General features: G+C 38.0%; 3 protein-coding genes and 1 pseudogene across 7 annotated transcripts; 2 read left to right on the plus strand and 2 right to left on the minus strand.

Moving 5' to 3' along the window:
• The first annotated feature begins 804 nt into the window (after window positions 1-804).
• Window positions 805-3786, plus strand: LOC137718417 (Core-2/I-branching beta-1,6-N-acetylglucosaminyltransferase family protein). Its single transcript, XM_088698576.1, has 3 exons — window positions 805-944; window positions 1174-1706; window positions 2895-3786. The coding sequence occupies exons 2-3, from the start codon at window positions 1176-1178 to the stop codon at window positions 3534-3536; spliced, it is 1173 nt and encodes a 390-aa protein (XP_088554702.1). The 5' UTR covers window positions 805-944; window positions 1174-1175; the 3' UTR covers window positions 3537-3786.
• Window positions 3787-4515: 729 nt separating this feature from the next.
• LOC137718416 (pentatricopeptide repeat-containing protein At1g10270 pseudogene) lies at window positions 4516-7574 on the minus strand (annotated as a pseudogene). Its single transcript, XR_015965325.1, has one exon. The product of XR_015965325.1 is annotated as a pentatricopeptide repeat-containing protein At1g10270 pseudogene (transcript).
• A 305-nt stretch (window positions 7575-7879) lies between these two features.
• Window positions 7880-15476, minus strand: LOC137717841 (general transcription and DNA repair factor IIH subunit TFB1-3). Of its 3 annotated transcripts, none has more exons than XM_068457329.2 (20): window positions 15345-15476; window positions 14884-14962; window positions 14597-14661; window positions 14425-14488; window positions 13769-13895; window positions 12591-12666; window positions 12300-12395; window positions 12017-12061; window positions 11812-11868; window positions 11514-11669; window positions 11344-11409; window positions 10904-11027; window positions 10672-10728; window positions 10439-10548; window positions 10139-10330; window positions 9918-10031; window positions 9650-9727; window positions 9468-9515; window positions 8631-8690; window positions 7880-8250 (listed from the first exon to the last, which is right to left on the minus strand). In XM_068457329.2, exons 1-20 carry the CDS (start codon window positions 15447-15449, stop codon window positions 8167-8169), a joined length of 1803 nt encoding a protein of 600 aa, XP_068313430.2. In that variant the 5' UTR covers window positions 15450-15476; the 3' UTR covers window positions 7880-8166. The 3 variants fall into 3 exon arrangements, 2 of the variants coding, with proteins under 2 accessions (XP_068313430.2, XP_088554700.1); XM_088698574.1 differs by having other exon boundaries at window positions 12504-12666; XR_015965326.1 differs by having other exon boundaries at window positions 8205-8250; window positions 9468-9511; window positions 12504-12666.
• A 352-nt stretch (window positions 15477-15828) lies between these two features.
• On the plus strand, window positions 15829-26053 carry LOC137717560 (membrane-bound O-acyltransferase gup1). Of its 2 annotated transcripts, none has more exons than XM_068456960.2 (19): window positions 15829-16205; window positions 16325-16383; window positions 17089-17270; window positions 17355-17403; window positions 18991-19094; window positions 19196-19260; window positions 20230-20300; window positions 21289-21348; window positions 21460-21573; window positions 21748-21872; window positions 21988-22039; window positions 22690-22752; window positions 22925-23034; window positions 23123-23215; window positions 23336-23417; window positions 24373-24450; window positions 25106-25181; window positions 25266-25315; window positions 25740-26053. In XM_068456960.2, the coding sequence occupies exons 1-19, from the start codon at window positions 16112-16114 to the stop codon at window positions 25779-25781; spliced, it is 1569 nt and encodes a 522-aa protein (XP_068313061.2). In that variant the 5' UTR covers window positions 15829-16111; the 3' UTR covers window positions 25782-26053. The 2 variants fall into 2 exon arrangements, with proteins under 2 accessions (XP_068313061.2, XP_088554701.1); XM_088698575.1 differs by having other exon boundaries at window positions 15982-16205; window positions 17355-17804; window positions 18643-19094.
• Window positions 26054-26076: the final 23 nt, after the last annotated feature.

Here is a 26076-nt window from a genome sequence, read left to right on the forward strand (position 1 = left end):
TAAAAAAATAGTTTTATTTGCCACGTGGCAGACATTTGGCAGTCACATGGCATATATGTGGCAGTCACGTTAGCATTTAATGGATCAATGGATGGAAAATCTAACGGATGTATTATTTTGAAATAAAATAATATGTGAGGTATGAAAGTGAAATGTTTTGAAAATATTGTAAGAAATTGAAATAGACCCCAAACCTGAGGTATAAAAATGTAATTTACCCTTATATATACTAAAAGGTGGAGGAATGAGCTAACAATAATATGATTCAAATTCACCTTTGAAAAGAAACGAATCTAAATTCACCTTTGTCACACACAATTTTCTTTAAGAAATATTTATCGGGGCCTACTAAATTAGCGTACTACGACTAACTTGATGTTTTCACAACTAATCAAAAGGCTTTATGTCTTGACAGATAAGATTGAAGAGGCGAGACATGCTTTTGTTTCTTTCTTGGTGCTGTTTTTCATGGGCACGTCATGAAAACATGAGTATCCTACGACCGTGTCGTGTCCAAGTTTCCACTTTCCTGGTGCTGTTTTTATTTCTTTTAACTGTAAACAGAAGGACTCCACTTTATATGCAAATAACAACAAACAAACAAAGCACTCGGATTCAGACAGAGTCAGCCCACAAAGTACAATCTCTCTCTCTCTCTCTCTCTCTCTCAACACGCTCACCACAAACCGACGTACCCACAAACATTCTCTCTCTCTCTTCTCCCAATCAAAACTCATCACGGACCCCACTTTGTATATGCTTTGATTTGTAAGGTTCTTGTCTCCAAACTCCCTCGCATCTTCCTTCTAAACCACTGTGTATGTTCTTCTCATCACCAAATCGAATCTCTCTGCTTTATTTACTTCTTCCCCAGAATTTTCCGAGCAAGTTTATAACTTTTGGATGATATCTTCATCATCCATCATTCATCGATTGAGTTAGAGGTACCCAAATGACTCTGATTTATGTTAAATTCATTTGAGTTTCTAATTATGATTTGAGGCACTATTTGTTCACAGTTTGAGTAATAATGATGCAAGTATTTGTTAGAATTAAGTAATTAATCAGTGCTGATTCTCCAGAATTGAGGTGTTTGTGTGTTCATATATAAATGGTAGTGTGAATTTAGACTTGGAATTTGGATTTGAATTTGATTTTCTGGAATCTGGAAAGCCATGGCAAGAGGCAGAGAAGACTATGAGAAGCACCCGGGTTTGCTCAAACTCTTGCAGATTCTCTCGTTCTTGGTAGTTTTCGTTGTGGGCGTCGTTATAGGATTAGCAACGAGCGCCCATATTAACCGGCATTTTGGCTCACAAACTGAGATTTATTCGTTTATCAATCACTTCTCCGCCAATAAGCCGCACAAGGAGAAGAATTGTACTACTGTGCAAGTTAGTGACAAGGTTGATTGTATAAGCATGGAGACGTTTCTTCAGCCGAAGAATTTGACGCACGGTCTGTCTGATGATGAGCTCTTTTGGAGAGCTTCAATGGTGCCGCAGAAGCCAGAGTTTCCATTCGAGAGAGTGCCTAAAGTGGCTTTCATGTTTTTGACTAGAGGACCTTTGCCCTTGTTGCCATTGTGGGAGAGGTTCTTCCATGGCCATGACAAGTATTTCTCAATTTACGTCCATGTAATTCCGGGTTATGAGCTCAATGTTTCTACCACCTCTCCTTTTTATCAACGCCAAATCCCCAGTCAGGTACAAGGCATGTTTTATGACATTCTATTCTTTTTTCTTGTCACTGATGCTCTACTGCTTCAATATTTCTCATTGTTTCTCTTTTGATTTATACGATTATGTTATTGCGTACTTGTAGCTTCGTATCAATGTTGTGAGGGAGATTGGCATGAAAAAAGATTATCTAAGTTTGTGGGGGAGGGAAGTGAACTGAATTTCGTAGCTATGATAATTTTATTTGGCGTGTAATTGTTTATTTGTTTTTCTTCGCTTAAGAGATCAGAAACTTGTATTGTATCAAGGGAAGTAGGGTAATTATCAAGGACTCTTTGGCTTGGTGTCCTGCAAGATTAATGTTTTCTGAATTTCTTTAGGGATGTTTCCTACCACCACCTAATTTAATCTCTAGATCCTTTACTTTTCAAGATCCAAGTTATCAAAGTTTTTTTTTTCCTTCATTCATCACGCTGACTTAAACTTAGGTACTCATGAACTAATTTTAAGATTGCTTTATCATTAGCAGCAATTTTTGCGTTGGCCATTGTTTCTGTAGACCCGTAACATCCTCTTATATATTGAAATTTCACGGATATGCTTTGTCGTTAAGTTAGGTAACTGATTGCAGTAGCTTCTTGTAAAATCAGACGTAAGGCAATTGCTAAGTGCTGCTCAATTTGGAAGAAATACAGATCAGTAGCCTCACTGGAAGTGAAATAATCATTATTGCTTTGGTGCAAAACTTCTTTTCCTGAATTCGGGTCTTGCTATTTCCTCTTCGTGGTCCTTACAGTAGATCTGTTGTCTGTCATCGCAACACTAGGTTTTAGCATGGAACCAATTTTGAAGATTTGTTAGGCATTGTTGTTTATCGTGTGCCATGTAAACTGTATTTCTTTTTTTCTTAATAAACCATGGTTGAAGAAATCCACGCTACATGTTTGCGTATGGTGTTGTAATTCCTTCTTCTTAGCTTAAGAGAATTGCAATGGGCGTTATGTCCATATATCAATTAGTTAGTGCTATCCGGTATTGTTAGATCACTTAGATTTTGTCTTAAACTTGTATCACGAGTGTGTTCTGAATTATCGAGTAATCTGAGATGAAAAAAAGACCCGAGAGGTGTGTGCATCTATCATTCGTGAAGGTAGTATGGTCTACGTTCTTAATGAATTACGTAATGCTTACCCTTAAAAATTTTCTTCTCTGCAGCCTGTTTCATGGGGGACAGTAACATTGGTTGATGCAGAGAGGCGGCTTCTAGCGAATGCCTTGCTTGACTTCTCAAATGAGCGCTTTGTTCTTCTCTCTGAGAGCTGCATCCCGATCTATAATTTCCCTACTGTCTACAAGTATCTCATCGGTTCAAACCATAGTTATGTTGAGTCATACGATAATCCTGGGCGTTATGGGCGTGGGCGTTACAGCCGCGAAATGTTTCCTGATATTCAACTGTATCAGTGGAGGAAAGGGTCTCAGTGGTTTGAACTTAGCCGTGCGTTATCCGTGTATATAGTGTCGGAAACAAAGTATTACACAATCTTCAGCAAATATTGTTTGCCTGCATGCTACCCGGATGAGCATTACCTGCCTACTTACTTCAACATGTTCCATGGATGGCTGAATTCGAATAGGACTGTGACGTGGGTAGACTGGTCACTGGGAGGTCCGCACCCTGCAACGTACGGAGGAGACAATATTACGGAAGATTTCGTACGGTCTATAAGGAACAATGGAGCGCTGTGTCAGTACAATGCGGAGATGACATCCATATGTTACCTATTTGCTCGGAAGTTTGCACCAACTGCACTGGGGCCTCTGCTCGAGTTCGCCGCGTCGGTGATGGAATATTGACAATTTCCGATCTTTTGAGCACAGAATTTTGGTATCAATTTCTTCCCAAATACGAAGATGTAGAGGGATGTAGTTTTGGATAGAGAGACGTTATTGAGTTGGTTCTCTGTGTCATTGAGTTGAGAGAATGAGTTGGTTCTTAAAATAAATCGTGGAATCAGCAAAGTCCTTCGAAGAAGGATATTCACCAATATATTATACAAAAGTTCAATTTAGAGAACTTTAATGAAAAATTCTCGGTACTGTTTACTTTAACGAAAAATCATATTTTTACACTAAAAAGTCAATCATGATACTATTCACTTTACCATTTATTTTGTCCTTATTGTTAAAATTCAAAGTCTTTAAACCATTTTCATTAGTTTTCTTTTTAATTTATTGACGGCTTCAAAATCTTTTTGTCGTATGTATTTGATCTAACTGCTCTTGTCGTAATGAGTAACTTAAACGTGCACTTTGGAGAAATCCTCGCGTTTGGCTTGTGTTGTCGAGGTGAAATCAAATAGCAACCAATGAGCCGTTAAGTGAGATATTTATGAAACAGAGACTACAAACATAATTTGGCTTATTTTTATGGAAGTTTTAACAAAAAGCCTACGGTACTGTTCACTTTAACGAAAAACCACATTTTTACACTAAAAAGTCAATCTAATACTATTCACTTTACCCTTTATTTTGTCCTTATCATTAAAACTCAAAGTTTTCAAGCCTTTTTTCATTAGTTTTCCTTATTTTTATTCACTTGTACACACAAAAAATTAACAAACTTAATAACACACTCAAACAAAATTGTATATGAATCGTTGAATCAAAATTGCATATGATTCATATACCATTTGAAACACATAAGCAATGCGAGGAAAATTGATTTCAACCGAACCAACGACACAGCACCATCTGCCGAATCGGCCCCAAATTACAATGAATCCGTCGTCCCCTAGCCACCACGAGGAACCAGTCCAAAGAACAACAATCAAAGTACTAAACTGAACCATTCACCAGGATGTATTCACCTACCGTACAACTTACGGAAGTCAGAAACTATAGGCCCCTACGAATTCGTCTCATATATTTAACATGCACAATACTTGATAATTGATTGGTAATTCTATTATAAGTCATAGTAATCTTCATCAACCATGCAGATGGCCGAGCACAAGAATAAGTAACTTATCATATTAATCACTATAGAAAATATCGAAGAGAATTCAGTCACAAGAGCCCCTTATACACCCAGATGAACGCCTTAAGCTTGTGGCTTGGAGAGACACTTAGCATAAGTTCAATGTAGCATTGGCCAACTTAAAAATCAAGACAGAAATTTGCCGGCGTCTCAATCACTTGATATAAGGATCAAGCAGCTGCTACCTGTTCTGTAATTTGAGCGGGTTCTGATGGTGATTGGTCAGATCCTGTCCCTTGAGCAGCTCCTGACAGAGGGTGTTGTGGTCCTAAGCTCTGAAAATCTTCAGATGGCATGTACGAAGCTGTCACATGAGGGAGTCTGGACGGAGGGTGGTGTGGTACTGCCGTTTGGGGGGCTCCTGATGGAGTGTAATATTGTCCAGCCATTTGAGGGGATTGAGCTGTGGGGTGCTGGCTTGTAGCCATATGTGGAGGTCTTGGTGGTGATTGGTAAGTTCCAGTCATTTGATAGGGTCCAGAAGGCAGCTGATTGGTTCCAGATGGTGGCTGATAGGTTCCGGATGGTGGCTGATAGGGTCCAGAAGGCGGCTGATTGGTTCCGGATGGTGGCTGATAGGTTCCAGAAGGCGGCTGATAGGGTCCAGAAGGCGGCTGATAGGTTTCAGATGGTGGCTGATAGGTTCCAGATGGTGACTGATAGGGTCCAGAAGGCGGCTGATAGGTTCCAGATGGTAGCTGATAGGTTCCAGATGGTGGCTGATAGGTTCCAGATGGTGGCTGATAAGGTCCAGAAGGCGGCTGATTGGTTCCAGATGGTGGCTGATAGTGATAGGTTCCAGATGGTGGCTGATAGGGTCCAGATGGTGGCTGATTGAGTCCAGAAGGTGGCTGATTGGTTCCAGATGGTGGCTGATAGTGACAGGTTCCAGATGGTGGCTGATATTGTCCAGTCATTTGGGGCGGTGCTGACGATGGACGATATTGTCCTGCCATTTGAGGCGATCTTGGTTGGAATTGCTGAGGTGGTGCCTCTCTAGGTAGTGATCGGTATCCCCACCTATTCGTATTTAATACTCTCTGAATCTCTTCGCCACGCCCAGCTTCTCCAAAAACCTCATTTACAAATTGCTGCAATTCTGGAGGAACACCAATGCCATATCTCAACATCTCTTCCAGTAAATCACAGCCTGTATCAAGCACACCTTCATTGCAAACCCCCTTGATCACAGCATCATAAAAACTGGCATCTGGTTTTGGATCTTTTTCTCCCATTTTCTTCAAAATCTGTGCACAGTCTACTGCCTTCCCGTTCTTAATCAATACATCGAACACCCTTTTACCAAGACTAGCAACCACTCGCAGACCAACCTCCACCATCCTGCTAAATATCTTAAGAGCATCATCTATACTCTCTACTTTCAAATATGCATCAATCAGAGTCCTATGAGTCGTGACATCCGGGGTCAATGACTTTGAGGACAATTCTGCAAACAGTGTCTCAGCCTCCGGTAACATCCCATTCTCACAATACCTCGCAATGATATTGTTATACCCCGCAACATCCATAGAAAACGGCCTTGAATTCACCTTTGTCCCCACCTTCTTAAAGGTGGCAATTGCCTCATCATACTTTCCAAGCTTAAAACAGTCGTTAACCATAATGTTAAATGTTTCCGAATTCACAGCCTGGAAATTTGGCGGGGTGTGATTATCCAACATCTGATCGAACAAATCCCAGGCTTCCTTCTTCTTCCCATGCTTAAGCAGTACCTCCAAGAGAACATTACAAGTTGCCGGGACCATCCTAAACTGCCTATCAAGCAAGGACTTGTATGACTCCATCGCCTCTTTCTCTTTCCCCTGGTTGAAAAACCAATCCATAAAGGTCGAATTCACAACCCCATCATAAACCAAACATCTCTCTTTAAGCTCATCATACAGCTCAACAGCCTTATCCATATTCTCCAAATGTAAGAATCCCTTAATCAAATTATTAAAAACCAAAGAATCCGCTCCGTGGCCCTTATTCAACATCTCCCTCAACAAGTCCACACCCTCACCTATCCTCCCAGCATCAACCAACCCTTTAGTCAAATGCCGGTATGTCACTGGCGAGGGACTGTAGGGGCAATTTGCAATTATATGCCGATAAATCTCCAGTCCCACATCGACACGGCCCTCATCGCAATGAGTATTAATCAAATTATTATAAGATACAATGTTAGGAACAATGTTTGATTGATTGAAGAAGAAGTGGAAAAGGGCAATAGCGTCATTGTACCTCTTGGCGCGATACATTGCAGCCACAATGGCGTTGCAGGTGAAGACGGTGGGGCGAGTGTTGGAGAAAACCGAGTGGCGCGCAACCTCGGACGCGGCGTCCAAGTCTCCGGCTCGGATGAGCGACTGGACGCGGTTGTGGAGGTTGAGGCGGGGGCCGACGAGGGCGGAGGTGGTATCAGGTAGGCGTGGGGCGTTCGGGTCCCGTGGGGGTGGGGGGCGTGAGTCCCGACGGAGGGCGTTGAGCGGGGGCTCGATGCGGAGGCGGCGCTTGCGACGTCTGCGCTCAGCGGCGGCTTCTTCGGCGGAGGAGAAAGCGAAGGTGCGGGTGGGGGTGGTGAGGTGGAGAGGAATGTTTGGGTTAGAGCTGTGGAGGTGGAGGTAGGTGAGGGATTGGGTTAGGGGTAGGGTTGTTGGGGTAGAAGGGCGGCGGAGAGAGCGGAGGAGCAGGCGGTAGAATGACATGGCTGTGAGACTGTGACTGAGAGAAAGGCGAAAATGCTTAAACCCTAGCAATTTGGGAAATGAAGGTGGAAGAAGGAAGAAGGGTTTTGGTGGTTATCTGCTTTGCTCTGCCTCTGCCTGCGTTATGGTCCGACCAAAAAAAAAAACAAAATCTGTTTCACGTTTGGGCCAGACCAGACCATTAGACTTGTTGGGTTGGATTGGAAACTCGCCCACTAAGCCCAGATGCTTTTTATTTTACTTATTTTTTTTGGTGAAATGATGTTTTTTTTTTCCAAATTAACGTCATTTCAAAGAGTTTTTAAAAGAACTAAAAGCGCCCCCACAACCCAACCCCCTTCATTGTATTAGGTCCCTTTTGGACGATGATGTTTTAGGTGTTTCTAGGCCTCGTGCCATGTTGTGTACTAGTGACACCGAGTATGCTATCGCAAACGCAAACTTGGAGTCGATTGAGTAGAGAGAAACGTATATTATTAGAAAAACCTTTTAACTGAGGTTAAAATGCTTAATACAGTCTACAAGCATCACATAATGCTGTGCAGAAGCCGCAAGTACATACAAGAATAGTTCCACCCAATTTTGGCGAATAGTCGAACATCAACGTACATTTTACGTCAAAAAAAACTCGTCAATCAAACACAAGCTCATTGCAAAATTGATTGGATGTACAGTTTCATACGATCGCAACAAGATAAAAGGCAGGACACGGGTGAACCAATCAAGGGCGAACTTTCTCCTACGCATTTCCATTCAGCATCGTTGCAGTTGCAGCTCTTTTCTGTAAGTCCGATTCATAATGTTGAAAAGCCGCATCAAGTGCCTGTACCAAAATGGTCTTTGTCCATCAGTACCAGCCATGTTTAAGAAATTTCTGTTCCCGTTTCCTCTAACTAAGATGAAAAGCCTATAGATAAGTCATAGGTCCACCGATCGCAACAAAAACAATCGAATACAAACGCTGAAGTAAGCAGCTCAGCACAAGTGGACACAAAACAGAGAGCGCACTTTTCCGACAGAACAAGCGGCAAAGCATGTTACAAGAGGTTTATCAGTATAAAGTACTATACAGTTCCAAACTTAATCGGTCATCCATAACATTATTGTAAAAATCCTTAAAACATAAGAGATACGTTTCTTGACATTAAGATTAAGATGAATTAATCCTTTCAATTAAACTGAAAATTGAATAGAGGTATTGACCTGATGCATTGGCCGAACAAGGAGAGAAACCTGGTGCCGGAAGTCTGATTCCTTTATCTCCTGGAAAATTTCAATCGATACGTGAACAAAGTAGATCCTAAACCCTCTTCCAAAACAATTAAACCCGATTAATATGGGGTTTAAAACATGAAGAAATCAATATTGCATATATGAAAACATAAAAAAAGAGTTTTGAGAAGATGACCAAATGACATTTTCTGTTTTTCCAAATTTCATGAAACAGAATTAAGGTGGATGTTGAACTGCAAAGGTGGAGCACTAGCTAAGAATCTTTAGACAGTCAAAGCAGTAGATAAAAATATGCATCAAATCCTCCAATAAGAAACCAATGTCTCTCTCGTCTCCAAACCTCTTCCCATCGCTCCACTCCAATGAAGATCCACCACACAAAGGTTGCCACAAACAAGGCAGTTTGATATAAGATACATTCACAGAAAATCCCCAATGGATTGTCATAAAGCTATATGGCGACCAGATTTTAATAAAGGACTATGTTAGCAATGAGGCAAAGAAGGCACCAGGAGCACAACTACTTTTGAGGTGAAAGAACCTCGAATTGATGAGGCAGACAACACTACTGGGCTGTTTTCAGCACTTCTTATAAATTACTCCACATTCCACATGAAAAATTTAAAACAGCTCAACATCAATAATGACACTATGAAGGAGACCAAAAATCAGTTATAATTTTGAGCTTTTGACAACTATTTTTATAAAACACAATATGGTGTTTCATATGCTTAGAAAATGCATGTGGGGTATCTTAAAATAGCCCAGAAAACAAATGAGAAAAAGATAAAGTAGCAGGACTGATACCTCTAGCTGTCGATAGATTTGTGACATGGCATCCTTCAGTTTGCCTACCTGCGTGAATAATTTAATGAAATCACAGAATAAAAATAATTTTTTTTAGAACAAAGAAAACCATGTTGAAGAGATTCAAATAGTGATGTTAATGAGTAATGATTTTCATATAGCATAAAGGAAACAGAGCTAACCTTTGTAGAAAGATAAGCTGTGGTAATTGGATATGTAGACCAAAAATGCCTCAGTAATTCTTGAATGGACATCGAATGCTGGAATAAAAAACATATCCCTAAAGTCAAAAGAACTGTGAAGTAAACAAAACCTAATGCAACTTGATCAACTCTATGTCAATGAGAACTGAGCAGCAGTAATTAACTTTTTCTATATTATTTATTTATTTTACTTACAAAGCAGCTAATAGTATCTAGAAAGTAAACAGACGAGTTGTTATTCACTCACATGCAGCAGTTCCTCTTTCATTTTGTTTGGCAAACTGTCCAGAATACCCTCCCGAGGATTCTTTCCGAGTTGATACTTGGTACTAGAAATATTCTGAGTCAGTCCATTAAGAACCTATACCACAGAAATGGGTAGTAAAACTTTCTGGCAATTGAAGTATACAGTTTTATAACTCTACATATCATATCTAGAAAAAAGACCTGCCAGTAAGACTATATTACCATAAGAGCAATTTCTGGTGCAACTGTGGAATTTTTCAATCCAATGCTCTTAATTTTAGATATAGACTCCTTCAAGGAGCCATATGCTTCCTCAGTGGTCATGCTGCATTTTTTTTGTTCAGTTCCTATTCGTGATTCATCCAAAGCTTTAAGTGCATTAGCTTGTTGCGTGTCAAAGTAGTCTCGAGGATCCTGTATTCATGACACATGAAAAATCTCCAGCGTCAGAAGAAAACAAAAGGAGTGTGCACCTTCTGCATTAAACTGTTGGCCTTTTGGAAGAATGATGTCAAAGTGAACCTTAATACATAATTGAGCAACAGGATGATCGTGAGGTTCTCGAAGGTCATCTATCTCATTCATCCGAGCAATCCTATCAAGTCTCTCCTGCACAGCACTCTCATCAGGCTCTGCCAAAACATCCGGCGAAAGTTAAGCACAGATCCTGACTTGCCATCGGACAAAAGAGGAAATATTGAGGGGAGGAAATCCCAATGGATAAACCAAAGGGGGAAACAAAGGACAATGCTAACCCTGTCTTGACCGCATAAGTGCTTCTGCAACATTATTTGGATCTTCTAAATCCCCATCTGAAGTCAGGTTCACAAATCAAAGTTATCTACTAAATTATAGATGAAATATAGCTCAGCCGGTTCATCAAAAAACATCAAAATCACTATACTAATATATAAGTAGATAGAAGCAGCTTACGACATTTATTAATCATAGGAAAGAAAATAGAATAGATTCAGGAGAAACTCTAACCAACAGTTCTTCCTTGAAGAACAACAGCCCCTTGCCTGTTAAGGTCTTGTGATAAAGTCCTCCTGTATTGCTCATTCTGTAGTTCAGTGATGTCCTTGCCACCATCACGAAAGATCCCATGATCCTGATTTTTAAAACATATCAACCAGATCAGAAACGGTTAAAATGAAATCAACTTTATGGCATCCCTAGAGACGTTAAGCATGATAATTAAAAAAAAATTCATTGTGGATCAAAGGCATAAGTGGGTATCCAGAATATCAGAATATAAAATACAGGAACCACTGAGGAATGTTTCTCCAATGTGCCATATCTATAACTGCAAATCATATGACAACCACCCTTAAATTTGGGGGTATCAGGAAAATTAGAAGACTGCTTTTAGGATAATATAGAGGCTACTAGAATAAAAGACTCAAGATGGGTTCTAGAAAACATACAGGAAGATGTGTATAATCATCCCCTTGGTCAGCTTCCATATCCAAAGTTGGATCAACCCGTCGAATCTGCCAAAAAAAGGCATAAAAATAAGAATATAAACATATGCACCGGAAGCATCCAGGGTATACCAAAACTTATAGGGTGAAGAAAACAATTTTTTTAAGAGCACCTTCTGACGAGCTTCCCTTGCCAATATTTCATCCTCCTTTAAAAAAATTGCCAGTTCCTCATCCTCAGCAGCTTCTGCCGCAATTGCAGCAGTATTCTTGGTACTGTGAAGGAATTCAGCTCTGAAATATTTTGTCCAGAAGTCTTTTGCTGTCATCTGGAATTATAAACAGGGAAAGCTAGAAAAACATGATTTGCGCGAAGTAAGAAAGCAAATAGCAAACTTCTCAATTCTCAACTTATCACTAACATGGAAAAGTGTCTGATTATGTAAGGAATTGTTTGGATATCCTCACTACCTTACTGGGCACTAGTTCAAGAAATGCCTGGTGAACAGCTGGTTTGAGAGCAAAGATCTGAAAAGGAGTGTAACAAAACTTAAGCATAAGCGCCAAAGAAAGCTTTCCAAGATGGATAACCAAAACTCTCGTTCAGAGTACTTGCATTTGTTGAAAATGAAATGAGTATTATCTCAAAGAAGAAGTGAAAAGTGGAGAAATATGCCTGATATTTAATCTCTGGAGTGAAATTAAACGTAACCTTGTTCATCTAGACAATTCCCAAAACAAAAAACAAAAAAATTTAGTTTCCGAACCACGAAGTTGATGAGATAAAAAAATTATGGATAAGTAAAGGAATCCTTTAAGATCCACAAAATAGTTTTATTAAATGTCATCAAGGAGGTGCCAACTCTACAAGCAACCAAAGTAACTATTGGCAAGAAGAAACAAATGAATCATAAGATCAGAGAGAGAGAGAGAGAGAGAGAGAGAGTTCAATGTTCTACCCGACCATCACTTGTAGGTTTGGTGTCCAAAATCATTGAATTTTTAAAACCAACCCGTTGTTTTGGCTTTGTACGGCTATCTCCATCAAGCAACTTCTGCAATAAATTTCAGAAGGCAGACATGTCACAATAACAAGTATACACTTTCAGTTAAAATTTGTTTCAATTGTCAGTGTAGCACTATGGGTGGGGAGGGGAACCAACACTATGTATAGGCTTGCCGTTGAAAAGAAAAAGTAAACACAACTTTCCAAACATGATCAAGAATCTGTCTTCATTACGGTATCTAACCTTCCTAGTTGCCCAGAACTCAGATTCTGTCAAAACACCACTGATTACAAACTGCATATGAAGGTTCTGCAGTTCACTGTGAAGAGTAAAATTAAGTGACATAAAACAGCAGTTATATGCAGAAAGCTCAGAAGCAAACAATCTAGTAACAAGAAATAGCAAGTAACTCACCTTCTCAAAACCTCAGCTCATCATAAACATAAATTACAAAACTATGATTACCGTCCAAATTTCCACCTAGAAAACAAAGGCAAAAGAAAATAACTTGTAGACAAAACAAGGCAGCATGATAGTTGGGTATTTTTGTTTATGCAGAGTTGCTTTTGTTGTTTTTTTATGTTTTATTTTTCTGGTTTTTTTGGTGGACTGCTTGTACCAGGAAATGGCAGTACAGAACACCACGGCACCAAATTGTTGGCAGAAAAGACAAGAAAGCAACCAAATGTTTGAATTCAGCAATCTGATACTGAAAAAGGAAGGGACTGAAGCACTTTGAAAGTGGAGGCCATCCAGATTTGGTCTTTGTGTGAGTATTAGTTGTACATATCAATGCTAGGAATCAAACTAATCAGAATCTGCATTCAATTATGTCAACATTAACTGTTATTAATTCATTTTAGGGGAATGCATATGACTAGAAAAACAGGTGGGAACTTATAATCCACGAGTTGTTGGTGTGTGCTTTTGTTATTCTTCACTGGCTTTTATTAGATTTATTTCAACATTTTTCATTAAAAGTTGATTCTAGGGGAAAGTTATTACTAGGAAAACGTAAAAATTATCAATTATCATAGAAGTACATAGAGTATTAAAACAAGCGGCAAACTTGATGGTGAGTATTGTCCTGATTCTTAAATAGCTATCATTAGACTTTGTCATTCACAATCTTTACTAGTTTATTCTGGGCAAAAGTCTACAACTAGAAAAATATAATACGTACTATGGTATGAATAGAAAATAAAAACATGTGAACTTGTAGAACGGGTGTGGTATCCTGATTCTTTCCTGCTGAGAGTTGCATTAAGATGAAAGTTAAAATCCAAATTATAGTTCAACCAAGAAATATTAAAAATAATACATCTCCATAAGGAAACAAAAATTGATTTTAAACTATTCCAAGGAGCTACAAAATGTGAAATGCTGATGTTAGCTATCTGATAGGGAGGAGACAAAGTAACCTGTCTTCTTGCAATAGCTTCATACGGAGCTCCATTTCTGCTGCACTGAGTTGTTCATCAGGCAATGTAACTCCATCTTTCTTAGGAGCAGTTTTTGCAGCTTCTGCAGCCTTAGATAGGGCATTGCCTATTCAAACACACCAAAGAGCACAATCTAAGAGAAAATAATTAACTAAAACACACAAGACAAAAGTCTAATAATTTTTTTAAAAAAATACAATTTAAATAAAATTTTAGTGCAACAAAGCTTGTAAGGAAAGCAGTGGCACAAAAAAACAACGGTTGGCACTAAATGTTATTTAGAAATTAGAATCTTGTAGATAACTGAAAAGGTAAAGGCATTAAAACACCCCTCACACGATCACAGCTACAAGCAGTATTTGAATGGAAAACTCTCAAAATTCAACTAAAAAAGAAGTCGAATTATATCAGCAGAATGTTAGATTTGTAGACAAATGAGTAATCAAGTGGTTTCTAAAGAAATACAGTGGCTACTGGCTGTCTCTTACGATGCAGTCCATTCCAGTAAAGGCGGTCCATATGAAACATTTATACCAACAGCAAGCAATATAGAGCAAAAGAAGAATGTGAAAATAAGCCTTTGAACACAATGAACATAGAATTTCATACATGTTCTGGATATGAATGAGATTTACCTACAAAATCTCGGCATTCATGAAGATCGGGAAAACTTTGAAACTCAAAAATGTAACTTTTAACCTGGGGCATCACAGTTGCAGAAATCCAGTCAATAAAGAATAAGAAGCTGGATTAGACTAGCTCTAAACTAGTGGTAGGATGTAACATAAATTACAACTAAAAGAAAACCTCACGACTGCTGCTGAGATTAAGCAAAGGTGCTTGCTTGGATCCCTCCTTGGTGTTTTTGTGACCTGAAAGTTCATGAGCAAGAATAAAAAAAAAAAAAGGGGAATTATATATATAACTCGAACAGGGAGCACGTAATCCAGAGAAATTGAATCGTTGAATATCAAGATTAGTAAAGATATGGTCTTTTAGTTTGGCTTACTAAGACTTTTTGAAGGAAACAGGTAAAAATGATAAACAAGCTGCTTACTTCAAAGAAATAAATCCGTTGCCAATACAAGGAGTACCTTTAATATGTCTAAACTCCACATCAAGGGTTTGGGTAGATGTGGGATCGTTTGGCTTGAACACAAACTTGTCCTCAACCTGCCCATACCAACACATTCGCAAAAACAACATTACACAAATGCAATCCAGCAGTCGCATATTTAAGGAATTTGACATACAGATCCCCGAAAAAAACTTTGACTTGGCTCAAAACTTGTAGCAAATTTATCCTTACAACCAATGACAAAACTCATTAATACAAACCATCTGTTGGTGCATGATTTGCAAGCTATCCACATGAACTATGTCCTTGATTGTTAAAGAAAGTTTGAACTATGTCCTTAATCCCATAAATCTTACCGATAACCGCAAATTAGCAATTGTAGAATATACAAAATGTTTGCAGAATACTTTGTTCATACACGAAAAGCAATGGAATTGAATGAGGGAAAAATGGAAGAAATAAGCAAATGTTGGGTACCATAGTTAAAACGCCGGGAATGCCAGGGTTCTTTAATCTTGCCGCATCCTTGTATTGTGCACGCTTCACCACTCGCCTCGACGACGAGGACGATGAAGAAGACATCTTGTTCTTCTTGTTCGCAAATGATGGGCACACGATTTCAAAAAATCAAAAGAATTTCGAATCGATCAATTAAAATTGTCAAAATCTAATAAATCGGATTAGATTAGGGGGGTTAGAGTTGTTGTTAGGGTTTTAGAATTGTTGCAGATACAAACGGCGCGCATTTGTACGGACCGAGGGAGAGGCTCACTCTCTCCCAAGCTCCTTCCTCTTTTCTTTGGGTCTGTGTGAGCGACTGTTCTCCTACTGAAGAAGGAAGAGGAAGGTCCTACTCGTTTGGATGCATATTTTTGAAATGCTTGAAAACGTTCGGTGAAAATATTTTTAAAAACAATACGTAAATACGTAAAGAACAAATCTTCGCTGCCAAGATTGGGACTTGAGCGTGTAAATGGAAATGAAATATTTGCAGGAATTTCCGAACTTTTGGTAGGGACATTAGTGGCAGACTTGTAATTATTGGTATTATTAGATCTCTTTTGTTATAGGTGGCAGGAGAGTCGTCAACCAAACTGCCCCTTTCGTCAGAAGCGGAGAGAGAACAGAAACGAAGTGAGAGAGATGGTGTCGTTGGTCACCAAGAACAAACCACACAACAAAATCAAAGTTTGAAATTCAGGAGGGAGAGAGAGGAAGCAGAAGCAGCAGCAGCAGGAAGAGCTATGAAGTTGTTGAAAGGAGAGGTGGGATTTCTGGTTCTCTACGCAGCTGCTTTCTACGCCTTCATCATCCATCGATCCCTCCAAATCTCTCGCGGTATCATCCATTTCTTAATCTCTTTTCTTTCTTCTTTTTCCTTTTGATATTTATTTATTTGTTTATTTATTTATTTATGTATTAATTGAAAATTGAATGTCCATTTTTCTGATACGCAGATCATCATGCTAAGCTTTTCGGTTTGCGTCCTGGATGGCTCATTCCTCCTCGCCTCAATGTGGGTTTCTTCTTTCAATTTCATTCATTTCTTTTTTCTCTTTATAAATTCAGTTTTATTTCAATGATAACACGCGAAATTCTAGTGTAGATAGTTGGGACAACGCTCTGCTGTTGTTAACTGTGTGTGTGTATTTGTAAATTCCGAAGCGGACTTTGACACGCTGCTGTCTTACTTCAGTGTTTTAAGTTTTCGATTCGTTGTTTTATGGTGTGGAGTCAGGTTCTAGGGATTAGCATTCAGCTCTTGAGTTTTGAGCTGGCTAAACATGGGAGTTTGACAAAATTTAGTGTGTTGCCCGAAGGGCTAGTGATGGCATTCAAATGGCATGGTGTTTGAAGATATATGTGTATATGATGCACGTATGTATGTAAATTCTATTCCTTCACAATTATCATAGAAAATAATGGTTTGGAAAATAGGGGATAAGAGCAGATTAATGCTGAAAATGTGAATTAGATTGAGGCAGAAGTTATCACAAACGGAATTGTAGTGACTTAAAATGTGTATCTGATGGCAGAAGTTATCATTTAAATACTAGAAACATTGCTCCGTTTCTATATGTGACTCTTGTTCGTGTGTTGAGTTACTGCAGTGCCATGGTGTGAAAAACATTGGATGTACTGAAAACTCAAAAAACTATACAAATTCTGTTCTCTGATATACCTGTTCTTACCTGAAAAGCACCTGTCTTTTTCTGCTTAGGATGTTTCTGATGCTCAATGGAGAAACTTTCGAGGAAATTTACCAATTCTTACCATTGTTTTCACAATGTTCACGTTGATCGCTAATTTTTTGAGGACAAGCTTTCATTTAAAAGCGAGAGGGATGTCCATTATTTGGATTTTGATTTCTTTCACATACCTAGCATATCTGCATGGAGCCTGGTATGTCTTACCTTCATAACAATACTTGGATTTTATGCTCTTTCTGAGGAGGTGCTGTTCTCTGACTTTCATTGTTTCTGCAAGCATTCTATTTGTCCTCTCAATCGCTTCAATGAATTTTCTCTTGGTAAAGGTGAGCTCCATTCATGCTTGGATGCATAATGCAATGCATTTTCTTTTAGGGAATTGTTAGTGGCACTCCAAAAATCTAAGTATGCACTCCAAATTTTGTGTATTTAGAAAGAAAAATACTCTTACGAGGAGTTCACAGTTCCATTTTTGGAGTGCCAATAATAGTTCCCTTCTTTTATCACCATTATCATTAGTGTTTTTCTGTTTATATTTATGTTGCAGTATTTTCCTTCAGTTACGTTGGTTTTCTGATATATACCAGGTTCTACATGAACCTTTAGTCTTAAAGTATGTGTTATGAGTACATAAAGGCCAGCTTCCAAAACAACGTGATTTCATGTGAAGAATTTGTTTTGCAACATATTTAGACTTAAGAAGGTCAAAACTTGATTTCCATTTATTGTTTTTTTTTTTTTTTTTTTTGAGAAGAAACTATAACAGTTTATTAAAAAAGAAAAGTGTAATACACAGAAGTGGATAAGAAATCCACCAAGAACAGAACAAGAAAATCTCTCCAGAGGATCTGATTACAAGTAGGACAACCTCAACCAAAATCATTTTACAACTGCTAACATATCCCACAGTATGTGAGAAAGAGAGTAATTCTTAAAATCATTTGAAACTGAAGCCCAAAAGGCTGCCCAATATCTTACTCTTCCCCATAGATCTGCTACCCCCACACCAGTATAATCCTCAAAAATTCTTTTGTTACGCTCCAACCAAATGTTCCAAAAAACTGCCGACACCAGACAACCCCACAAAGCTTTAGCTTTCCTCCCAATTCCTAGAGCCTCAAAATTAGTGCTTAGAAGCTCGAAACAACCCTTTGGAACCTTTAGTCTTAAAGTATGTGTTATGAGTACATAAAGGCCAGCTTCCAAAACAACGTGATTTCATGTGAAGAATTTGTTTTGCAACATATTTAGACTTAAGAAGGTCAAAACTTGATTTCCATTTATTGTTTTTTTTTTTTTTTTTGAGAAGAAACTATAACAGTTTATTAAAAAAGAAAAGTGTAATACACAGAAGTGGATAAGAAATCCACCAAGAACAGAACAAGAAAATCTCTCCAGAGGATCTGATTACAAGTAGGACAACCTCAACCAAAATCATTTTACAACTGCTAACATATCCCACAGTATGTGAGAAAGAGAGTAATTCTTAAAATCATTTGAAACTGAAGCCCAGAAGGCTGCCCAATATCTTACTCTTCCCCATAGATCTGCTACCCCCACACCAGTATAATCCTCAAAAATTCTTTTGTTTGCACTTTATTCCACCATACGATTTGTGCTTCTAGGAGTTAAAAGTTCTGCATTGTCCCTTATTGCATTTCAAATGTTAACTGTTTATGCATGTGTGGTGCAGGGTAACTTTGACAGTTAGGTTCGATGAAAATATTCTATTTTTTCCCCCCTAAAATTTGATTTATAATTCCAAACTGTGTTATTGTATGCTTTATCAGATTAATCATATGGGCTACTGTTTTGAGTCTATTCGAAGAGTTCATTTTGTTTCTTTCTTTGTCAGAGTTATGCGCTACAGTTTGGAATTCTTGCCATACATTAGTGGACTTGTGTTTTTGCAGATATTTGCACGAACAAAATATTTCCCTTTTGTAGTATGGATTTTCAACATATTATTTCTTCTGTGCAATCGTGTTTATGAAGGATATTCATTCTCCACAATTGGGTGAGTTTTGTTGGCTAGGCTAGGCTATTTAGGGCTTCTTTGGGTACTTAACATATAAATTGTGATATATCTGCTTACTGGTTCTGCATATTATTATGTAGGCAACGCTGGGCATATTTGGACAACTTTCGGGGCACCTTTAGATGGCACATTTGCTTTAACTTTGGTATTGTGCTTTCCTCATTATTGTTTGACACATTAATTCCAGTTATCATACTTTCATGATTGTGCTTTAATTATATGTGTGTGTGTGTATATATATGTGTGTGTGTGTGTGTGTGTGTATCAGATTCATCTTCTTTTCCATGTCATGTGCATGTGACATTTCGTCAAATACTTGCATACCTATGTAGACACAAATCTATAATCTATATGCAATCCTACAAAATACCCAGATGGGTTTACCAGTATGATCTGTGAGACAGAACAAGCAGACAACTTTCTGAGAATCGAAAGACATACCAAAAGAACCCAACTCTACAGTACGAGAATCCTACTCATTAGATTGGACTCCCAACATCTAATGGTTGAATACTCTTAGATATTAAAAGATGGACATGAAATAAGCTGGCTGCTTGGAACAGCTTGGAAGTGGGTTCTCTGACTGCAGAGACGGGTTTTCATAATTACCAATTACAACCAACTTATTTCATGATTACTGCAGCTTGGAGCAGAGTCAGCAAACCCACAATGCCACAGCTTGGAGCTTTGTGGATGATAGGTCAAGGGTGTGTAAGGATTGTTATATGAGACCAAAATGGTGGATGAATATGTTTGAAACTTTGAATCGTTTCAAGGAGTTATGGGTGTATTTGTTAATTAATGATCTCTTTCATGTCTGCTGGTGTAAAATTGTGGTTTTGGTGCCCCCAATTAAGTTATGAGGTAGGTAGTGGAGAGATGACTAATTGGGGGATGAGTTCATTGTACCTATATTCTTATTTCAGTAATTGCATGAATAGAAATAAGTAAAAACTTTCAATTGAGATAATAGGAATGGAAGTTAATAGAGAAAAAAAAAGAATGGGTTCACAAAGCACAATGAGTAATGCTGCAACCTGCTATTATACATTAATATGTATTTGTGATTCTTTTATATGGTGTTTTTTTATCTAATTCTGGTTGTTTGTGACAGTTGTTTTGCGGATGATAAGCTTTGGGTATGATTACCATTGGGCCCACCAAGATTCTCGTTTTGACCATAAGGTATTTGTGTTCCTTTGAGCTGTGATCTGTATGCTCTCTTCTCTGTTTGTGTCTCTCCCCCTTTTTGTCTAGTATGTGTGTTGTAAGATTACTTCGTCACTGGGTCTACATGTTTCAAACCTTCCAAGGCTTCTGGTAATGGTGGTGATGCAGGACAATAGTAAGAGAAAGGAAGAAAAGAGAGATCTGGACTCACTCTCTGGCCTTTGGCAAAAACTATTGGTGTATTGGATTCACTACGATAGAAATTAGAAGAAAAGTCTAGCCTCACAGCTAATACACTCTAAATTCTGAAAGACACAATTCACAAAACCTAATCATGTGACAATAAGAGACTTAAAGACATTTGAATATGAGACTCCAAAACAATGAACCTAAAATACACCGTGTAATTAATACATCGAAACATTTTCAGGAGATTTTTTTTTTTTTTTTCCTGAAAACCTATTAGGCCTCTTTGTATATGCCGAACTGGCTTGACTTCCTACGCCCACCTATGATTGTGGCCTGAAAGAATAACAAGCATGTGTTACTTATTGCTCCAGAACTTTATGGTATTTTTCTTTCCAGATGGTTCTATGGATGAGAGTCAAGAGTGGTTATTACTTTCACATCACTCAACCCTGCATTTTTTTCAGTGCTCTTGCTCTGCAGCTTGCTTTTGAAGTTGATATCTTGTTAGTTTTTTGTGGTCACACTCAATGGTACCTTAACATTGTCCTTCACAGGCTTGCCAATTACTATGTTAACAGCATTTAGTCGTATTAACAACAAATTCTTAGGCCAATTCATGTACCAGTATCCATTAACATATTTTCAGCAACCCTCCTTGGTTTACCGTAAATCTTATACTGTGAATCTTGGTGATTCCTAGTTCATTGTGATGGATTTTCACTGCTTATTCATGTGCGCAGATTATTGTCAAGGATTTAATACTTTGCGCTTTAGCTATTTACAAGGTGCTGTTGTTTCTTGTTCTTGTATGCAGAAACACATTCAGCGCTGCAATATTTGTAAATCAGGGAAAACTTGTTACCATGTTTTACAGGTTAGCTTATGCCTTCTACTTAAGTGCAAGTCTATTATTATTGCAGTTGATGGATCCTTAAACCACCTTTCATCCAAATTTCCAAGTGCTCATAAATGTGTTTGTTACCAGGAGAGAGGTGTCCAGAATGACAAGTATGCCTTTACGACGTACCTTGCTTATTTGGTTTATGCACCTCTTTATCTTACTGGGCCGATTGTTAGCTTCAATGCATTTGCCTCACAGGTCTGTCACTTTCAATATTCGTACTGTTTTGTTTTTTAAATAATTTGAAATATTTGGTCATTTCTGGATTGTCAAGTGCACTGGATGTGCTTCCCATATCGTTGGAGAGGATAGTCCGTGCTTGTATGTTACTGCAGAGCCTCAGTATTTGACTTTATTGAAATATTCTTTCAGTTGGATGTTCCTCAAAATAACTTTTCAGCTAAAGACATTGCTTGGTATGGTTTGCGCTGGGTGTTCAGTCTTCTTCTGATGGAACTAATGACACATCTTTTCTATTACAATGCGTTTGCAATCAGGTGAGTCTCTAGTTAAAGGTACACCATGTACTGTGTATGTGAGTGACCCATGCATGTGTGTATTCTATCTTTTGGATACTGTATTAACTAAGTTCTCTTTTTCTGTACCTATTAGTGGCATGTGGAAAGAGGTACATCCTATGGATGTGTTTATTATTGGATATGGGGTAAGAGATGATCTTTACAGTATCAACGTCTTTGATGATTAGAATTTCAATATCTCAAGCTTTTTATATGATTGAAAGTACACTGTGAAGCAACATAATGTACTTTTCGTTTGAGGTGGTAATGTAGTATTTGATTCCAGAAAATACAAAAGACACACACACCTTAGACTCTATGCATGGACTAAATGTTGAATAATTTGATAGTTCCTATTTATGAGAATATAAAAAATAATGAATATATCTTAAAATACATAATATCGATAAGCTTCTTTGGACAAAGAAAACCGCATGAGAGAGTTAGCTATTACTAGTTAAAAACAGTCCTCAAATTGTTATTTGTAATAGTATCAAACATTAAATTGTTATCTTTACATTCCTCATAGATATGATGTAAGAATTGCTTATGTAAGTATTATTGTTCCTCACCATACTCGTACACTCTGCAGTCTGCCACAAAGTAATTTTAATGGGTTACTTACTTCAAATGGGTTTAATAATTTTTTTGGTGAAATTTTATATGACCCTTTTTTAAATTGGGTCTTTTAGTATTTTCCTTTCACTTTGTTTGGATCTCCATTCTATTTGTTAGGTGACTTCATGGATTTGTTTTGGCTTAGGTCAAGGTGATTTACTTTCTTATGATGGTGCAGGTCTTAATGTTCATGTGGCTAAAGTTTTTTCTCATATGGCGCTATTTCCGGTTCTGGTCACTGGTGTGTACATGCAAATAAATTTTTGTCTCCATTTCTTCTGAACTTTGGCTTTTACTGCTGGGTTGTCCGTCTACTATAAATTAGTTGTAAACGTGATCTGCACTGTGGTTTAACAAGCTTTTAGGATTAATATTGTTTTGCAGCGGGACCATGACTTTTCTAATTACTGCAGATATGTGGCATTGAGGTCCCGGAGAATATGCCGAGGTGTATAAATAATTGCTACAACTTGGAAACTTTTTGGAAGAACTGGCATGCTTCCTACAACAAATGGCTTGTGAGGTGAAACTTTCAACCTGTTATGCTTTTAATTTCTCTTGTAATCCTTTTTCCATCCCTGACATGTTTGTTTGGGAAATGAAAACAATAGGTATTTGTACATTCCTCTTGGGGGCACTCGGAGAAAGCTTCTCAATGTCTGGGTTGTATTCACATTTGTTGCCATTTGGCATGATCTAGAATGGTACTTGTTGCTGCTGTTGAATTTTTCTTCTTGAATACATCTTAGCTTTCCGTCAAATGGGGGTAGAGCATTATTGAAACTTGTTCCTTACTCTATCTTAATTTCCGTCTTTGTCATTAGGAAGCTTCTTTCATGGGCATGGCTGACTTGCTTATTCTTTATTCCGGAAATGATACTGAAATCAGCAACCAATGCATTTCAGGTGACCTCTGTGTTCCTATTCTACATTTGCCGTTTTTCTTTTGTTTGGTTTAGTTTATAGGAGGATGATCATTCCAATTCTCGTACCTCCCATATAGCCAATCAGTTAGCTGTTGTTGGCTTGAAGGTATTCAGTGCTGCACCCCTAACAAGGACATCCCCAAGTTTTTAAATGGGATACCGCTGAGAATGTATACTCGGATGTTGTAGTGGATATGAGTTGTGGCTTTAGAACTATAAGTGAGGCAAAAAAGAATTTTGTCAACTTGGGTTGGGCTGTAGCCCAACCACTCTTGTGACTGGCTCCATGCCTGCCCCTGAATTTTGGCCCATGTCCACTTTAGCACCCGTATTTCCTTTTCTGCCACATTGCCTCTTGAAGTCACTGTGTGTGTGTTTTTTTCCTGTTTAGGAAGCACCAAAGGTTCTTCAAATTTTTCAGAAACTTCTTCCCCCTATTCTCCCTGTTTGGTTTAATCACGTTAGCTGATTAGGTTGAGATATAGCACAGAATTTTGGAACATCAAGATATAGGAAAATTTCTCAAAAATCTTGTTTGGATTCATGTGTCTTTGACTATCTTAGGTGTTTGAAAGAGCATCTTATAGACATCAAAAAAATAGATTTGTTTTCGCTTATTATGGCCGCTTGATGGAGTAAGGGGGAACATTGTTGCTCAAGAATTAGAGGTTTTCAACCCTTAGGGGAAAACATCAAGGACTTAATCTTGTACTTTGCAGCTTTTGGAAGAAAATCACAAACTTGCTCCACAACCCCTTTTGCCTTGTGATTTCTCTCGTTCTAGTTCATTACATTAAAAGATACTTACATATATACGAAGCTTGTTTGAGGAGAAGGGGAGTGAGAGGAAGAGAAGAGGAGTATATCAACCTTTATCTTCTCTCTTTTATCTGACAAGCATAACATTTTCGATTTTGTGATGTATTTTTTGTCAGTTCAAGAGTACTCATGGGGAGTTTGTTGTTCGTGAACTTAGTGCGGTAGCTGGTGCAATCACGATCACTTGCCTCATGGTCTGTATCACGTACTTGATTAAAGCATATACCAATCATAATAATTTTTTATATTCATGTTGATGCTGTATTGACTTTTGATATTTGCATGTTTACAGAATGGTTCTCTGGATCTTTAAAGTAAAATCAGATGATTAAATTGCTAGTTCCACTAGGAAGGTTTTAAAAATTTACTCGAGTGAAAAGGAAGTAGTAATAAGGTCTTTTTGCTGGGTGATTGGTTTTTTGAGACTAATTTGATGATGTTTATATATCTGAAACTCTCTACCTTTTCAAATTTAAACATTTAGGAGTTTTTTCCTACCCTCTGGGAAAGCTGTTTGACTTTTCTCCTTTGAAGGGCTAAATGATTCGAGCTGCTTAAGGCCTTTTTACAGTGACAGTTTTTATTGATTCTTATGCGTTTAAAGAGCAAAGTGTAGGCCTAACATTTTTTGTGAGGGTTCTTTTGTGCATCCCACAGGTATTAGTGTACTTAGCACTTAAAAACGTATAGTGTTATATGCATCTGCCAAACTGATACGATAAATCACCTTATGTGTTTACAAGAATGCATAAATGCTAACAATACAAGGATTCAATTAAAGTGCTAATCCTTCTACTGTTTATTTTTAGAATCTGCCTCCAATTTTCATTAAATCCAATGTTTATGCAGGTAGCAAACCTTGTTGGTTTTGTTATTGGACCATCTGGGATTAGTTGGTTGATTTCTCAATTCCTTAAACGAGAAGGTAATTTAAAATTTCATGTCCTCAAGCTCCTTGTTATCCTTATACAATGCTGCTTCTGGGGGACTTATGATTTTCTTTGTACAGGACTCCCCGTTTTGGCTGGCATGCTTTTGACATTTTATGTAGGGACAAAGGTAATTTCACAATTATCTGCTTATTTCTATAAGGGTACAGTTTAAATATATCGCCTTTTAGAATTAGTTTCACAGAGTTAAGGCACGATGTGGATATGTTTTTAGATGAAAAATGCATAAATTTTGTATTTTATAGTAATTTTACGATTTCTTCGCTATTAATGCCTAAATATAGTGGAACAAATGACTAGATTTATATGTAGGCCTAGTCGTAGGAGTTCAGATATTTTCTTATATATTCTGGTTTATATTTATCTTGTACCAACATGACGTTTCAGGCTTTCGCTCAATTTTGTTTCTGATATAAACCCTAAACCCTGAACATTGTATAAAAACATAAGCAGACATGGGACAATTGTATGCATATCATAGTGGGTGTGTGTCTGCTATTTCTCTGAGTGGTCTGAAGTTGCATTTCTTGCAGCTTATGTTCCACATCCGTGATGCAAAGCAAAGTAGCAGCTAAATTGGCTCGCTGTAAGGTTTGATTTGTTGGCCCCCGTAGCTAAATGCTGGTGTGGAAACCAAGGTCCTGAAGTTCCGAACTGGAGAAAGGTTTGCCAACATTGTAATCTAATGTATGCTGGCTCACGCCAAGGACCTCAATTTCACTACTGAGATCTTCTTACATGACTGGCAGATAAAAGTAATCATTCATCGCTCTCCATTCTTTTGTTGTATCCAATTAGGACAGGAAGATACTATACATTCATAGAGAAAGTTCCTACATTTTAGATAGAGTTCATTGTTTTCTTCTTGTT

Source organism: Pyrus communis, chromosome 8 (assembly GCF_041283825.1).
Source record: "Pyrus communis isolate YQ-2024b chromosome 8, ASM4128382v1, whole genome shotgun sequence".
Taxonomy (NCBI): domain Eukaryota; kingdom Viridiplantae; phylum Streptophyta; class Magnoliopsida; order Rosales; family Rosaceae; genus Pyrus; species Pyrus communis.